Source organism: Mirounga angustirostris, unplaced genomic scaffold (assembly GCF_029215605.1).
Source record: "Mirounga angustirostris isolate CCGP_5_RB_7025 unplaced genomic scaffold, mMirAng1.0.hap1 SCAF_17, whole genome shotgun sequence".
Taxonomy (NCBI): domain Eukaryota; kingdom Metazoa; phylum Chordata; class Mammalia; order Carnivora; family Phocidae; genus Mirounga; species Mirounga angustirostris.
The window spans coordinates 39,852,385-39,870,523 of NW_026991725.1; the positions used below are offsets into that span (position 1 = coordinate 39,852,385).

Genomic DNA, 18,139 nt, shown 5'->3' on the forward strand with positions numbered 1-18,139 from the left:
TCCTCTCTCTCTCTCAAATAAATAAATAAAATCTTTAAAAAAAAAATTAAAAAAATAACAACTTAGGGATCAGGTCAAAGGGTTGTATTACTAAAATAAGTGTTAGAAGTTACCTGGATCACCAAAGCCTGGTGTATAATCAACGGCTGCTATCGCCCACCTTACCAAAATATAAAAGCTTAAGATTTCACACCTACAATTTTTTCACTAAAGCTAAAATTACTTCATACTCTCTGAATGCTAAGTGCTACCCAGATTAGTTCAATTGTCCTTACACAGTCTGTGACTGTAATGCCACCTCCTTTTACAAAAGGGGAAATCAATGTAATACCATTCAATTATCTAAAAAAACCAAGATGGGGTGCCTGGCTGGCTCAGTCAGAAGGGCATGTGACTCCTGATCTCAGGGCTGTAAGTTCAAGCCCCATGTTGGGTATAGAGATAACTTAAAAATAAAAATCTTTAGGGGAGCCTGGGTGGCTCAGTCGGTTAAGCATCCGCCTTCAGCTCAGGTCATGATCCCAGGATCCTGGGATCAAGCCATGCGTGGAGCTCCTTGCTGGAGGGGAACCTGCTTCTCCCGCTCCTCCCAGCTCAGTGCTCTCTCTTTCTAATAAATAAATAAAAATCTTTAAAAAAATTAAAATTTAAAAATTAAAAAAAATCTTTAAAAAAATAAAATAAATTTAAAAAAATACCAAAATAGCATACATCCATATATGTATTAACTCCTAACCATTCATATTACTCAAAACTTTCTTCAATTTGCAAGTGAAATAATAGAGCTCATCTTACACGGCAACTCCAGACCCGGGTGGACAGTAGCATTTTTGACCATCGGGGGAGAATGGCGACCGTCATCCATGTCCAGCTCTGTACACTGGGCTTCACCGTGAATCACAGCTAACCCCAGACGGAGTCTCTCAGCGTATGATTGGGCCCTACGAGAAAGACAAGAAACGGGGAAATTCACGGGAAGAAAACCCAAGTGTTGCCATCTCATCACTATTAATCATCAAATGAAAACATAATTCAAACTTTTAGGGACACGCAAATGATTTAGACAAATCAGAAGATGAGGCCCAGACCAGAATGTAAATGCCTCAAGAGGAACAGTGAGGCACAGGAGACGTGGGCCAGCATCTGATTCTAGATAATTTCGGTTCTACCCTTTGTCCAATATTGTAACACTCATCTTCAGAAGATGGAACTTTGTTCAAAAAGATCTCTTAAAAAACTACTGCCTAAAAAACGCTCATAGCCCTCCGCTGTCCTTTTCCTGAGAACCTGAAGGAAGAAGAACTTCCTTTTCTCCCACAGGAAAACCGAGTAACTCAGGGACCGCCTTGTATTGTTTGGAGAATGGCGATAAAGCCCTGGTGGGGAACAGGACAATAACATGGGGGAAGTTGGAGCCAATGAGTTTTTCCAGGCAATGTGACAACAGACCCTGAGTTCCAAAACAGCTCATTTTGACTTGAGAAGCTCCCGAAAGGAATTTTTATGAATGTCCAACTTCCTTACCTTTTGGCAGCATCAGGAGACTTAGCCACAATGACTGCATTCCTGTAATTCGGAATCTAGATTTGAAGGAAAAATAAGAAAATACTGAGAAGTTATCACAAACTAACACCTGGGTGCTGGTATGACACTTTTTCCTCTCATAACAATGATCCATACTAGCAAGCAAGTAACACTAGAATTTCATGGACACGTTTAAAATTTAACACTTAACAATTAACATCATTGCAAAAGTACTGCTACTTCAAGAAGATAAAAAATAATTACTTCTTAACACCTTCATTTAAGAAAACATAAGCAAATTGCTAAAGATACTTAGAAGGAAATCCGTTTTTAATGGCTTTAAAAAAATGATCCTCCATGCCTACATGCTGACCCTATCTGGCTGCCTCAGGCATTGAGACTTAAGGGAAAGATCATCTGATGTGCCTTTCAATATTGAAATCTGATACCAGAAAAAAACTACATAGGGTCTCTTTTGAGGACAATGGGGTGTTTGCTGGTGGCTCCTCACTTCTTCCTGGATATACTGAAGCAGGAAAGGTGAGGCTCTAAGGTTGTCCACGGGAAAGCTGAAAAAGCCTTGTATTTCCTTTTGATGAAGATCCATAGTGATAATGTGAGTTAAACCTGAAATTTTAAAACAAAAAATTACAAAGTTCACCCCTACAAGTTAATGGCTACAGTGGACACAAATTAGACGCCCACTCCTGTTTCCTAACCGAAGATTGAGAGCAGGGAATATATTGTGAACAAGCACATTAGTTACAGACTTCATTGGTAACCTTAACAACACTCAGTGAACTAAAGAATGTTGTCAAGCCTCAGGTAAAAGAGCCTATAACCTTCCACATGGACAGAGAGCTAAAGCAGAGAAAAAAGTGCTCTCCCCTACTATCATAACTAGCTTAGTCCTGAAAATTAAGAAAAATCGGGCAGAAGCAAAAATATTAATATGGAATTAATAAACACTGAAGAAGTAATGGATGTAAAAATAGTAAGGCCTTGATTAAAGAATCTAGGAAGAAATGTTAAAGGCCTGTGGCTGGAGCGGAAGGAATAAGAACACAAAAGCAAAGTAATACACGTATTAGAAGAAAAATCCATATCGAAGAGTTTGGAACAATTTCTAAACGTCATAAAAGAATGAGTGAAGGAGTACTCTTATAGAACAACAATAAAGACATACTCTTATAATCAGTCGTGCTGAACAAATAAAAGGTACATATATAAAAACATTGCAAATGGACAAAGGTCACTGCAACCATTCTAGAACAAAGAACCAGTATTACCCATTCCTCCCCAAACACTATACATTTTTAGAGAAAATGGAATCCAAATGTTTCTCAGGACTTGAATGTATATTAGGGACGCCTGGGTGGCTCAGTTGGTTAAGCGACTGCCTTTGGCTCAGGTCATGATCCTGGAGTCCCGGGATCGAGTCCCGCATCGGGCTCCCTGCTCGGCAGGGAGCCTTCTTCTCCCTCTGACCCTCCCCCCTCTCATGCTCTATCTCATTCTCTCTCTCAAATAAAAAAAAAAAAAAAAGAAAGAAAGGACTTGAATGTATATTAGAGTTTTTAAGTAAACATGCCAGGCAAATAAAATCCCAACTGCTATCAAGTGTTATTACATTGGACTCATAGGCCAGAAAGTATGTTACCACTATAAAAACACAGAATAAAAGCAATGAGAATGGGCTGCTATACAGAAAGACGGTCAGAGAGGGAGGAAAAGGAGGATTATATAAACTGGAGAAGCAGTAAAAGAAAAACCCAGTTTTAATATTATGTACATAAATAGAATCTAGCTAATAACCAAGGCAAATAGGTAAATCTACACCTGCAGCTCAAAAGATCCCATACAGACGCCAGGATCGCAGCTAAAGTTTTCATGAGAAGAGATGGCACAGATGATGAAAAAGCCCAGGATTAGAGAAGAGACAACGTCACTGTCAAGTAAGACAAAGAGGAAAGGAAAACTAAGAGTTTATACCTTGGCTCACATATCCCTAACCAGAACTACCAAAAGTAAACAGGAAGAAAGGAATTAGTGAACAACACTTAAAGAAAACAGAGGTCCCACATTAGCTCTCTGAGGTAGGGCCTAATCTCGTGCACAAAGAGTCCTAAATGACAGGGCGGGAACCCCGGGGCCTGTGTCCACACTCACCTGCTTTCGCCAGCATGGATGCCAGGAGCTTGCACACAATGGAACCCCTCTTCCTCATCTTGCTTTGCTTGCTGTAGGGGAAGTAAGGGATGACTCCGATAATGTTCCTGGCACAGGCAGTCTTCAGTGCGTAGGCCATGATCAGCAGCTCCATCACAGCTGTATTCACATCTCTGAAACAGGAAAAATTTGTATTTTGGGGTCAGGTTCATTGAAACGGCAGCATTTCAACCTGGGCTGCCAAGATGGGCATCATGGACATTTTGTCATCACACTAGCTGATGACGGCACCTCACCAATCCAGGGGAAAACTTATTAGCTCTTCTTTTGAGCCGTGGTTTGCATCTGCAGTCACGTAAATCCAGTGCCCAGTTATCCACGCTCACCTTTGCCTGGATCTTCTGTCGGTGACATGGTCACTGGGGTGGCACATGAAGCAGATGTCAGCTGGCAGCCAGGGTGAGCCAACACCTTGGGCCTGTCCCAGGGACCGTAGGCTCAGGCCAGCACACCAGCCCCTCGCTTCCTATGGATGCCAAGGGAAACCCACTGCCCTGCTGTTGAGCTGCCAGGGCCAGAAAGGATTTGTTCTCTTTGTTCTTCACAGGGTAGAGGGTAGGCGGCAGGATGGGGAGGTCTTGGATCTAAGTTTTCAAAAATCTCCTCATTCCTTTTTTCTGAAGATACACAGATGCCCGACAAAGATTACCCAGAGAGACAAAGAAAGAAATATGAATCTGGAAGATATTCAAAGGAAAGGCTACTTCCGATTTTAAGGAATGTGGATTGCTACCCCTTGCCACGACTGATCGAGCCTAAGGTGGGCTCTGCCCTTAAAAAAGGCAAGAACCTTAGGGTGGAGGGAAGCTCATCAGTGGGGCCCTCAGGAGCTGAGTGCCTTGCGTCACTCTACCCCACGTTGCCTGGAAAGTGGCCCTAACAGGATCCTCCCTTAGTTTCAAAAGAGGTGAGTTTTCAGAGAATGCAGCTCGTTGCTCCTGAGGGCGGACTGGGTAGGAGATGCAGTGGACCGGCCCTTGGGGATGGGGCCTGGCAGATGCCTCAGCCTGAGCTTGGAACAGACTCTCACAGCCAGGGAAGTGAGCTCAATGGCTGTGGTGAGGTACCCTGCCCGGGGGCCTCGTAACCCAGTTCAGATCACTTTCCCCTATCCTCCAAAGACAGGAAAAAAAAAATTGGTGAGAGTCTTGAAGTCCTTCGGATACTCTTCCAATGCTCAACCTTCCCTCTCTAGCCTCTTCCCACTCCTCCTTGGATTATCCAAGAGTCCTCAAACACCCCCTCTTTTGGGTCAGGAGTGTATCTCCCTTGCCTTCCTGAGAAAGAGGATCATTTCCCATGTAGTTTCTATGTGAGGAGTAGACTCTGAGGTGTCAGTTCTTGAATTGTCCATATATAGCAGTGAGGCTGCCCTCATTTGGAGCAAAATGGAAAGCTTGCCATCAACATAGCAGAGACTTCATAATGCTTAAGTAGTTAAATGAAATATTCATCACGAGATTGCTTTTTAGCCTGAAGGACAGAGAGACCATATCCTCCCAGTCTCCCAGTTTGTTTGCCTCTCTCTCCAAGGGCGCCCATCCTTAGTACATCTGGGAGTGAGACACTGGAGACATCGTTGTCCTCTGACGGTGTTTTCCACATCCACATTCAACTTAGAGAACTCCCAACCTCACCTTTGTAATTTGGATTTTTTGTAAGTATTTCAGGGTTCTGTCATAAAAGCGTTTCTCCCAGAGGGTAGATATAATTGATTCAGGATTTGACTTCAAGACAACTACAACATTCCTTTTGGATTGCTGACAGGTTACACTATTTTCCAGTTGTTTCCTTCCTCTGAAATATATTGGAGCATTTTCCTCCTCATCCTCCCAAATTAATAATGTCCCAAGTCTGGCATCAAAAGGTTAGAGGACACACAATCGTTTGGTAAAATCAGGACAAAACACTTACCAAACACTTTCAAGGTATTTGGGAATTCATTATACTTGATCAATGTTAGTTCATTCATACATTCAACAAATATTTATTGAGCAACATGAATCAGGCACAGTGTTAGGTGGTGAAGATAAAATGGCAAACAAGGCTGATGACATCTCAAGAAAATGCCAGAGACCCACACTGGACCACCCTGTGGTAATCATCTGTCCCAAGAAGGAGCACATCTAACTCAATATTCTGCCTCCCAAAGGCTTTCATACTTGATTCCACAGAGGGGAGAGCGTCCCTTCCCCCATCCCTTCCCCCATCAAAACTGATGCCTGTGGGTTCTGAATGTTCAGCTGGAAGGCTACACAGTCCTTGAAGGATAGTGTGTAAATAACTCAGGAGTCCAAATCTAGACCGAACACCGGGCATCATATACACTATAGCCGAAATCCTCTTCTGCATACAGACTGTCGGTCAATGTTAGAAATACAATCAGAGCTTTCTTAACCTTCCACTGGTGTGATAGCGTGTGGCAGCATAAAAGCTCCACCGTCCGTGGCTTCCTTTTTTAAGATTTTATTTATTCATTTGACAGAGAGAGACAGTGTGAGAGGGAACACAAGCAGGGGGAGTGGAGAGGGAGAAGCAGGCTTCCCGCGGAGCAGGGAGCCCCATGTGGGGCTCGATCCCAGACCTGAGCCGAAGGCAGACGCTTAACGACTGAGCCACCCAGGCGCCCCCTGGCCGTGGTTTCTTACATCAGATGTCAATGCAACAATATACTCAGAGTTGAAGTTAATTTAATAGATTCTGGAAGAGTATCTGTCCAGGTGGTGGGCTTTTAGCTGGCCTTGTGACAGCATTTATAACACACAACCATGGGCTACAATGAGGTTTCGATAGCACACCACAAGGTGGGCCCAGATAGTAAGATGTTAACGTAACAAGATGAACAATTTCGGAAGGGCCTTGATTTCAGCGTAACTTTCCTTCCATTAATTACTAATTTCTGCCATGAGCTTTCATTTTCTACTTGTTCCTTTTCCTAATGACCTATGCCAAGGGATTCAACATCCTCCAGCCCAAGGCTAAGGAAAGCCTCCCATGCCCCACCCCTTTGGTCAGGAAGGCAACAAAAGAGCCTTTGTCACATTGGCTTTCCCCATTCACTGCCAGACACTAGACAAATTGGACACCAGGCAGTTAATCTGTGGGCTAGCAGGGTGAAGAAAAGTTGGCTGGCAGCCTCTACTTTGTTTATCTGTTCCCTAAGACTGTTCCAAGTACATCCTGGCTAGTTCTTGTGGCCTTTGTATCTAAGTAGGACAATCTTAATCGTTTACCAACTGACTGGTTTTTCTTTCCCCTAAGATAAGCACATCCTATATTAAATTCGACCCTTACTGCTCTGTCATTTTTGAGAGACAAAGACAAATGTAAGAAAACAGACACGGTCTATATACATCAACTGAACAGAGCGGGACTGCAAAGCGAGGCCAAGACCATAGATGGAAGTCACAACGATACGGTGATGGGGTAGGATTTCCCCCACCCCCGACCCCAAGAATTAACCATCTGCAACAAATAAGTTGTAAATGTGCTTTTAGTGACCCTTCTTACGTTACACCAACACACTGGAGCTTGTAACATAAACAGGGAAATTGTCCTTCAAGAAACACTTGGTAAGCTTCATATCCATTTTACTTTCCTTGCTCAGTATAACTGAAAGCTCCTCGAGTATCACACATTTCACTCATGCAACAAAATCACTTCCTTCTGAATGGCTTTTTGCCATTTCCAAATACTTCAATTCCACCCTCAGCAATCAAAGATGTACCTTCACTGGAGTGGTCACAAGAAATAGGCTGCAAGCTCTGAGTGGTTTCGGAAGGTGAGCCCCCGTATCAGAGCTATTGGGGAGGCGGCCGCAGCAGTGGCAATGAGGACAATGCAGCCTTACCCTTCTCCAAGGACAAAAGCCAGGGTGACAGGCACAACACCAGAGGGCAGCCTCGAGGGGTGTCCCAGGGCCCTCACTACGCAGCATTTTACTCCCGGGAAAGACCCACAGGTCTCCTCCTCCTTCCCAAGGTGCAGCATCGAGCAGAGCACTAGGCAAGAAGAATGCCATGACCAGGAGGCAACCAGCACAAAACCCAAATTGCTGGAGGACTAGCGGGCGACAGAGGAGTAGCCATCAACACTGCGCCCTATGTACCAATACTACAAAGGCAATTTCGTTTCCTGGAATCTTCCTGATCACCGCTAAGACAAATAGGACGCCTGCAGGTTTTTGCTGCAGGCACCTCCGTATAGGCTACTGATGACTGATTCACCCCACCCCCCAGGGGAAGGGAGGGGCTGAAAGTTCCAACTCTAACGGGCTGTTGGTTCCCCTGGCTGTTGGTTCCCCTGGCGAAAAGCCCCCATCTCAGCTTATCTAGGTGCTTTCCAAAAACCACCTCAGGTGTGGTTGAAAGGGGGCTTGTTAAATACAAAAGACACCTTTATTTCTCTTATCCCTTAGGAAATTCCAAGGGTTTTAGGAACTCAGCACCAGGAAAGGAAGACCAAATATATATTTCTTTCTCTCTTTTTTATTTATTTTTAATTAAAGATTTTTTTTTTAAGATTTTATTTATTTATTTGACAGAGAGAGACACAGCGAGAGAGGGAACACAAGCAGGGGGAGTGGGAGAGGGAGAAGCAGGCTCCCCGCCGAGCAGGGAGCCCGATGTGGGGCTCGATCCCAGGACTCTGGGACCATGACCTGAGCCGAAGGCAGTTGCTCAACAACTGAGCCACCCAGGAGCCCTTTAATTAAAGATTTTATTTACTTATTTGACAGAGACACAGCGAGAGAGGGAACACAAGCAGGGGGAGCGGGAGAGGGAGAAGCAGGCCTCCCACTGAGCAGGGAGCCCGATTCGGGGCTTGATCCCAGGACCCTGGGACCATGAACCGAGCAAAAGGCAGACGCCTAACAACTGAGCCACCCAGGCGTCTCTTTAAATTAATTAATTAAATGGGCACCTGGGTGGCTCAGTTGGTTAAGCGACTGCCTTCGGCTCAGGTCATGATCCTGGAGTCCCAGGATCGAGTCCCACATCGGGCTCCTTGCTCAGCGGGGGGTCTGCTTCTCCCTCTGACCTTCTTCCCGCTCGTGCTCTCTGTCTCTCATTCTCTCTCTCAAATAAATAAATAAAATCTTTTTTAAAAATAATTAATTATTTACATTTTAAGTAGGCTCCACACCCAAAGTGGGGATCAAACTCACAACCTTGCGATCAAGAGCTGCATGCTCTACCGACTGAGCCAGCCAGGTTCCCCCAAATATGTTCTTATTACAAGTCACATTGTCACTGAGGCTCAGAATAGCTTCCAAACCCGATGTGGTTTAAGGATGAAAGATGATACATGTAAGTGGGTGCACACTGCTGGTGTTCGGCGCCATTCTTATTACTGACAGTCTCAGGAATCTAAATTAACCAAGACATGAAGGTCTGCATTTTTCAAAGACACACATAGCCTAACTACCCCATTCCCTGGGAGGGGATGAGAGGAGATAATCCCACAGGGAAGGTCACCCTCAGGTAGGCTAGGATTTCCCCTAAGGGAAGGGGTGGCAGATGCTATCTACAATAGACAGCTAGAAACGGGCCACTGTGCAAAAAAAAATACAGTGCAATCAAAAGCTAATAATGTAGGGGCGCCTGGGTGGCTCAGTTGGTTAAGCGACTGCCTTCGGCTCAGGTCATGATCCTGGAGTCCCGGGATCGAGTCCCGCATCCCGCCGAGCAGGGAGCCCGCTTCTCCCTCTGACCCTCCTCCCTCTCATTCTCTCTCTCTCAAATAAATAAATGGAATCTTTAAAAAAAAAAAAAAAAGCTAATAATGTACTATATGCTGACTAACTGAACATAATAAAGTGAAAAACTGTCTTGATGGGTACAAATCGGCAGCAGCTATGCATTGTATTTAACAACAAAAAGCTTTTTAGCAGAGAGGAGCAGACATGGACTAGGTTCAGTGCATATGGAGGTAAGGAAGGTATTTTTCCCCTTGAGTGGTTTAAGCTTGGAGAGGAAGATCAATAGTACAATGTGACAAACAGGGTAGGAATGTTAAAAGCCTACAACTGGATTTTGGTAAGCATTCAGTTGAACATGCAAACACATTTATAGTGAAAGAAACTCAATTGTTGTTTATATGATAACATAGTGACTTGCATCACTAAGGTTTTTAGAGGAAAAGGGATACATAAAGTAGTGCTCTTACCTGGGTATTGTCTGTATAATGAAAATATCTTGGCCACGAACAGACTCTTTTATTTCAACTCTTGTTTCTGAAAAATAAAAAAGTTCTATTGCTTAAGAAAAGCACTTCATGATACAACAATTAGGCAGCAGCTGGAGGGAGTAGAGATGAATCTAAACCAACACTTCATCTAGTGTACCAAAATAAATTCTCAATAGATCTCAGAATGACACGTATTCAAAAAATGTGAAGCTAAAGGGAAAATAAGCCAAAAATATGCCAAAAGGCAAAAGTAACACCAACAGGTCCACAGAAAATCTCAAGGTTCAAAAAAGAAAATCCAACACCAAAATAAAGACGAGAGGCTTGGGGAAAAGTCTACAGCAAATAAGGAGGTCAAAGGTTAACATCCTTCTTTCAACAAATGCCAAGGCCTCCTCTGGGTCAGGCCCTGTCCTTGGGGTCCCAAAGTGGAGGACCTGGACCAAGTGGATGAAGACCGATCTAGGAGAGACAACACAATGCCAAAGGCTGGCAGACTCTTCAGGCCAATGTGCCAGAAAAAGACCAAGAGATGGGGTACCAACTGGCTCAGTTGGGAGAGTAGGCAACTCTTGATTTCAGGATTAAGAGTTCAAGCCCAATATTGGGCGTGGAGCCTACTTAAAAAAAACAAAAACAAAAAGAGGGGCGCCTGGGTGGCTCAGTTGGTTGAACGTCTGACTCTTGGTGTCAGCTCAGGTGGTGATCTCATGGGTCGTGGGATCGAGCCCTGCATCAGGGTTCCTGCTCGGTGGGGAGTCTGCTTGAGGATTCTCTCCTTCTGCCCCTCACTCCATTCGTGCACACTCTCTCTAATAAATAAATCTTTTTTTTTTTTTAAGATTTTATTTATTTATTTGAGAGAGAGAATGAGATAGAGAGCATGAGAGGGGGGAGGGTCAGAGAGAGAGGCAGACTCCCTGCTGAGCAGGGAGCCCGACGTGGGACTCGATCCCGGGACTCCAGGATCATGACCTGAGCCGAAGGCAGTCGCTTAACCAACTGAGCCACCCAGGCACCCCAAATCTTATTTTTTTTTTTAAAGATTTTATTTATTTATTTGACAGAGAGAGACACAGCGAGAGAGGGAACACAAGCAGGGGGAGTGGGAGAGGGAGAAGCAGGCTTCCCGCGGAGCAGGGAGCCCGATGCGGGGCTCGATCCCAGGACCCTGGGATCATGACCTGAGCCGAAGGCAGACGCTTAACGACTGAGCCACCCAGGCGCCCCTAATAAATAAATCTTAAAAAAAAGAAAAAGACCAGGAGAGAGAATAATAGGGCTGGGAACGATGGCTTCACCACAAGCTGGAACGTGTACCGAGGAAGGGAGCATGGAACATGCAGAGATATGGGGGCAGAGTGTGCCACGCAGAGGGCTAGCCAGTTACCCGCTTGGAAAACGCAGTGAATGAGGAGGAGAGCGAGGGGTCAGGTAGCCAGCGGGGGCCAGACCATGCAGGAGTCTGGACTTCATTCTAAGGGTGACAGGAGAGCCACTGGGGGAGGAGTTGAGGATGGGAGGGGGTGTGATCTCTGACTGCTGTGTGAAGAAAGCTGGACGGCGACAGTGGCACAGGAAGGCTACCCTAGTTGGTTCTGCAGGAGTCCCGGCAAGCAAGGACAGTGGTCCAGACCGGAGGGCGGCAGCGGAGGTGTGAGAAGCCGACAGACTGAAGGTGTATTCGTGAGTCACAGCGCACATGTCAGACAGGATGGATGATAAGCAGTGAGGGCAGAGCTCAGATCCCAAAGGGCCCTGTGTGGATGCTAAGGAGACCGGACTCTAGCCCGCAGGATTTCAGCAGGGATAAGTCAAAAACATTTGCATTTTGGAAACACCTTGGTGGAGGTGAGTAGAATGGCCTAGGGAGACTGAAAATGGAGGCAGGAAAGCCTGTTAACAAGCTACTGTAACAGCCAGAGAGAGGGAGAGAAGGAGAGGGGAGGAGAGGGAAGGAGAGGGAGGAAGGGAGAAGAGGCCTAGAACAGTGATGGAAGGATGGAGAAAAAGGTCTTCATTTTTTTTAAAGATGTTTTAAAGATTTATTTATTTATTTGAGAGAGAGAGTGTGTGCAAGCAGGGAGAGAAGAGAAAGAATCTCAAGCAGGCCCCTAGCTGAGCACAAAGCCTGAGGCAGGTTCAATCCCAGGACCCCAAGATCATAACCTGAGCCAAAACCAAAAGTCAGAGGCTTAACTGACTGAGCCACCCAGGCATCCTGATAAAGGTCTTCATTAAACCATCTTCTCCTCCTCTGGTGCTTATTTTCAGGAGATTCCCAAATGCCATCACCATAAATTAAGATCGTTATTGATAAATAGACTAGCTCACCTATCTGCATTCACCATTAGGGGTTTTTTGTTTTTAAAGATTTATTTGAGAGAGAGGGCAGGAGGAGGGGCAGAGGGAGAGGAAGAGAGAATCTCAAGCAGATCCCACCCACTGAGCACGACTCGGGGCTGAATCTCACCACCCTGAGATCATGATCTAAGCAGAAATCGAGTCGGACACTTGATGGACTGAGCCACCCAGGTGCCCCCACCTTTAGGTTTTTAAATACCAACATCTCCTGTCTTGGCAGTAGATAAAGTTTCTAGTCACCAAGTAGAAAGTTACTAAGTATGGGGACGCCTGGCTGGCTCTGTCAGAGGAGCATGGGACTCTTGATCTTGGGGTCCTGAGCTCAAACCCCACATGGGTTGTAGAGATTACTTAAATAAAACTTAAAAAAAAAGTTACTAAGTGTGGAAGCTGGCTGAAGGATATCTATGGGCTAATTATAACACACATGGAACTTATAACATCCTGGGTGTTAAGTGCTTTCCACTAAACTATCCATTAAGTTACCTTTCCCTTTTCAAATACCTTGTTTTTTTAGATCCCTGAACATCATTATGTCTTAGTAATTTATCATAGATAGTTAATACCTTAGAAAGAAAAAAGGAAGCACAGGGTCATAAACCTAGGTTTCAGCTTCGCAAAAATAGCTCCAAATTATTTTATATTAACTGGTCTCCGCAGGGCATTATAGTCTGAAGTATGTGGCCACACTAGGGAGACTGATGATGCAGCATTTGCTAGGACACTGGCCATCAACAAAGGGCTTTCAAGCATTATCATTTAATGTTACAATTTTCCACAGAAATGCAAACGGAAGCAAAAATGGGTTATTAACCCAGGATGAGAGTCTACAAGAGACCTGAGAGCAAAATTTGCGGATGAAAGAACTCAAAGATGGTTTTTCAATAAGTCATTACTACCTGGTAACAGACTGCTCTTGATACCAGTTGATGACCTAATGAGACAGATAAATGTAAAAGGTATTTATCAAATGTAGCCCAATATAGAAGAAAAAAACATATTCTCTACATCTCTCCTTTTTTCATTGTAAAATGACAGGACACTTGCACTATCTTGGGAAGAGGGGAAGGAAACTAAGAAAGAGAACAAAGAAAGAAATCAAGACTTGGAGGGAAGTAGAGCGTAATGGCTTAGACCTGATGTTAAAGAGAAAAATGTTTTTGTGTTGCACGTAATATCTGCCTTTTAAAAACATACCTGTTGGTGGGGCGCCTGGGTGGCTCAGTTGGTTAGGCGACTACCTTCAGCTCGGGTCATGATCCTGGAGTCCTGGGATCGAGTCCCGCGTCGGGCTCCCTGCTCAGCGGGGAGCCTGCTTCTCCCTCTGACCCTCCCCCCTCTCATGTGCTCTCTCATTCTCTCTCTCTCAAATAAATAAATAAAATCTTTAATAAATAAATAAATTAATTAATTAAATTAAAACATATCTGTTGACTAAACAGAGAACAAAGGATGTTTAAGCGGGACACCTGGGTGGCTCAGTCGGTTAAGCGTCTGCCTTCAGCTCAGGTCATGATCCCAGGGTCCTGGGATCGAGTCCCGCATCAGGCTCCCTGCTCCGCGGGGAGCCTGCTTCTCCCTCTGCCTCTGCCTCTCTCTCTCTATCTCTCATGAATAAATAAAAAAAACTTAAAAAAAAAAAAAAGGATGTTTAAGAAATCATTTTAACTCACCTCCATTGGTCTCTTGATAGACCACAGATTTCCCCAATTCAGCACCAAGACGCCTATGTGGGGGGGAAAGGCAATTAAAGAATGCTCTTTAAAAAAAGCCCTCCAGTTCATATGCGTAGTTCAACAAAAAGGCTAAAATAACTAGACCAGCATTCTTTCCCAAAAAAACAGAAAGTTCAGAAAGTTTAACGCATTAAGAACTACACATCTGCTACCCCTCCACAAGCAGCTTCAAGCGCCCACCACTTTGTGACACCCTCCTCTACTGGGGTCTGCGGCCAAAGTTTCATGTCCAGTTCATTGTTTTCTGAATCATAACGGTCTTGCAAAATCATTTCCACACAAACGCCTGGTTATTAGCGCTAGTTGCAAAACCACAAGCCAGAGGTAAAGGCCTCAACTGTCAAAAGCATATAGACTTTATAGAGTAAATATATACTTTATATATATATACTTTATAGAGTATATACAGAAGTATATAGACATTAACCAAATGCGGTGTGAATCTTGTTTGGATCCTGATTAGAACAAACCAATTATAAAAAGCCTTTTTTGAGAGAGTGAGGGAAATATGAACAAGGATCAGTATTAAATGATATTAAGGAATTAATGGCATCAGGGCGCCTGGGTGGCTCAGTTGGTTAAGCGACTGCCTTCGGCTCAGGTCATGATCCTGGAGTCCCAGGATCGAGTCCCGCATCGGGCTCCCTGCTCGGCGGGGAGTCTGCTTCTCCCTCTCCCACTCCCCGTTTGTGTTCCCTCTCTCGCTGTGTCTTTCTCTGTCAAATAAATAAATAAAATCTTTAAAAAAAAAAAAAGGAATTAACGGCATCAAAGATTTTATTTTTAAGTGAGCTCTACACCCAACGTGGGGCTTAAACTCACGACCTGGAGATCAAGAGCTGCATGATCTACCAACTAAGCCAGCCAGGCACCCCTGTGGTCGTTTTTTTTAATTATCAGCTAGCATTACCACTTTGACGAGTGAAATATTATGACACGGGGATGGAACCTGTTTAGAAATACTCCAGCCAGGTATGCCGTGGAGCAGTGAGCAAGGACATGGGGTTTGAGGTTTGTATTGAGAGGGACTACCGCGGCTTTCAGGGCTTGGATGACACCTCAGATGCAAGGCCTTCTGGCCAAGCGCCCGCCATTTCAGACCGTGGAGCATTCTTGTAACCCGGCGGGGAGCAGCTTTCTCTCAAGTTTGCTGTGGCTGAACCAAGAAAGGAGACATACATAGATTTCTACAGAAATTACGATTCCATGATCGATTTTGAGATGAAGAAGGCTGGTATCTTTCAGAGTGCAAAGTGATGTTGGAACATAAAGAATTTCTTTGGGTTGCGTTCCATGAAGTCTGTCACTGACCTGTGTTCCCCAACTATGAAACATGAATCCTGGGGTATGAAATAGTTTCTCTTGATAAATAAACAATTAACAAGCAGTGTGCACAGTATAAATAAAAAAATAAACTTATTCCAGTCAGGTCTACAATGGAATACTATTCAGCCTTAAAAAGGAATGAAATTCTGATATATGCTATATGAACCCTGAAAAAATTATTATTCTAAGTCAGACACAAAAGACAAATATTGCATGATTCCATTTAAAATAGGTACTCAGAAATAGGCAAATTCAGACACAGAAAGTAGAACAGAAATTACCAGGGACTGGGAGGGAAGGGATTGGGGAGTTAGTTAGATATGGAGGTTCTGTTTGGCATAATGAAAAAGTTCTGGAAATGGATCTTGGTGACAGTTATACAACACTGTAGATGTACTTAATGCCACTGAATTATACACTTAAAAATGGTTAAATGGTACATTTTATGTTACGTATATTTTACCATAATTTAAAAAAATACTCCTTAGGGTGCCTGGATGGCTCAGTCAGTAAGCATGTAACTCTTTTTTTTTTAAAGATTTTATTTATTTATTTGAGAGAGAGAGAATGAGAGAGAGAGAACACATGAGAGGGGATAGGGTCAGAGGACGAAGCAGACTCCCTGCCGAGCAGGGAGCCCGACGCGGGACTTGATCCAGGGACTCCAGGATCATGACCTGAGCCGAAGGCAGTCGCTTAACCAACTGAGCCACCCAGGCTCCCCAATAAGCATGTAACTCTTGATCTCCTGGTCATGAGTTCAAGCCCCATGTTGGGTATAGAGCTTACTTAACAAAATAAAACAAAACTCCAGCCAAAAAAAGGTGAGAGATGGGGAAAGTAAATGAAATAAGATTAACAAAAAGTTGCTAAATTGAAACTGGATGAAGGATACTGGGGGTTCTTTTTTTTTTTTTAAAGACTTCATTTATTTGACAGAGAGAGACACAGCTAGAGAGAGAATACAAGTAGGGGGAGCGGGAGAGGGAGAAGCCGGCCTCCCGCTGAGCAGGGAGCTGGATGCAGGGCTCGACCCCAGAACCCCAGGACCACAACCTGAGCCAAAGGCAGACGCCCAACAACTGAGCCACCCAGGCGCCCCACTGGGGGTTAATTCTAACATACGTGTAACTTATACACATCCTGGGAATGTAACCCACCTAACTTTTTTATTGATTAAAGTGCATAACCAAAATGTTTGTGAAAATTCCTGCTTGGAAGTTCAGATCCAAAAGCAATCAGGAAATAAAATATCATAACCTCAGGGACCTTCAAACTTTGCCTAGTGGTAAAGGCCTTTTTTCAAATAAAATCTTACTCAGAAACTCCATATATGAAACAGATAAAGGAAGTATTTACAAATATTATTTACAGTAATTTAACACATTTCTGGAACAAGGTAGGGAAGAACCTAATATTTAAAAAGCAAAACAATTGACCTTTTAAATGTGCCCTCCTCTCTCAGCAAGGTCACTGTCGTAAATCTGACCCAAAATAAACAAATATGAGCTTTACATTTAAAGTTAGCATTTTAGTTGGCCTCAAAAAGCCAGACATTTATCAGGGGTTAGAAACAGAAACTAGGTAGTAGGTTGCAAAAGGATTTACTCTTCTGAACTCACTTAAAACTCCAACTGAAAAGAACATGGGTATTACTGAGAAAATATGACTAAAGTTTCCCTTCTACATTTCCATCTAGAATCTAAAAACCGATTCTTGCAATTATTTATCAACTCCAAAAAACCCAGAGGAACTCTGATGTAAATCGCTTAAGATACAAAAATGACTTTGAATGTTAAAAAACAAGCTATTCATTTTATATCTTGCGTTTGTCACAAGTTTATCTGGAAAGGGCTCCTAAGGCCCTTCCTTTACATTAGAGCTCTGGGACTCTCCAACAGAGCCAACTAGAAAAGAGGTATTATTCAGAGGGCCACTGTGAGCCTCTGCTCTGTTTCATGCTTTATCGTCATTATTTTGTTCATGCTCACGATGTTCCTGCCCAGTTAGAGAGCACCGTCCTTATCTTACCAGTGAAATTCGGGAAAATCAAGTCTCTTGCCCAGTGCCACACAGGGCTAGTAAGAGGCAAGACTGAAAAGGCATCTCAGAGCTGTCGGACCCCAGAAGCCACTTGAGATCACTGGCTTCCTTGGGTTAAAAACATACGGAGAGGCAAAGACTTTGATCGAGTCTAAAGTCGACTTAGGAAAGACGATCAGACTTATCATTTCTACCACTAACTCCGACAAATCTGTTCCCCTGGGGTCGCCTTGCTCTCCCTGCCCTCCGCTCCACCTCTGCTTCACTGGGGCATCCCGCGCCTTCCACCCGCAAGGCCCCGCAGCCGCCCCCCTAGTGCCGCCGTCCCCCAAGTGTGGCAGGTCCCCGGCGCCGCCAGGCCCGGTCGTGCGTGTCCCAGCTCCGGGACCTGCGGGCCTCGGGCCCACCGAGGAGACCTGGGGGTGGGGGCGACCTGTCTCCGAGGTCAACTCCCGCCGTGGGACAGGGAGCCGCGCCCAGAGCCCCCCGGTCCAGGCGCTTCCTCCGGGGTGACGACAGCCTCCCCCCACCCCGGCCCGGGAAGTGGGAGTGGGGCGAGGGCGAGAGGGCGAGAGGGCGAGCGGTGCAAGGAACCCCGCGCGGGGAGAAGTCAGAGAGTCGGCCGGCCGCGTCCCCGCCGCAGAAGGGCCACCCGCGAGAGTCGGCCCGGTCCAGAGCCCGCAGGACCGTGACTCCGCGGGCCGGGTGCAGGGCGACGCGGAGGGAAG

At 44.8% G+C, this 18,139-nt stretch overlaps 1 protein-coding gene across 3 annotated transcripts in view; it reads right to left on the reverse strand.

The window, feature by feature from the left end:
• The window catches only part of PRPSAP1 (phosphoribosyl pyrophosphate synthetase associated protein 1), a 29,357-nt gene that overhangs the window by 10,788 nt on the left and 430 nt on the right, over nucleotides 1-18,139 (reverse strand). The window contains exons 2-8 of one of the 3 annotated variants that reach the window (XM_064582533.1): nucleotides 16,808-16,852; nucleotides 13,980-14,032; nucleotides 9,922-9,988; nucleotides 3,694-3,866; nucleotides 2,036-2,151; nucleotides 1,525-1,580; nucleotides 796-941 (exon numbers count right to left, since the gene is read on the reverse strand). In XM_064582533.1, the coding sequence (XP_064438603.1) occupies nucleotides 796-941; nucleotides 1,525-1,580; nucleotides 2,036-2,151; nucleotides 3,694-3,866; nucleotides 9,922-9,988; nucleotides 13,980-14,032; nucleotides 16,808-16,852 (656 nt within the window). The remainder of the gene's footprint in view (nucleotides 1-795; nucleotides 942-1,524; nucleotides 1,581-2,035; nucleotides 2,152-3,693; nucleotides 3,867-9,921; nucleotides 9,989-13,979; nucleotides 14,033-16,807; nucleotides 16,853-18,139) is intronic. The other 2 variants (XM_064582532.1, XM_064582534.1) reach the window with 2 other exon arrangements.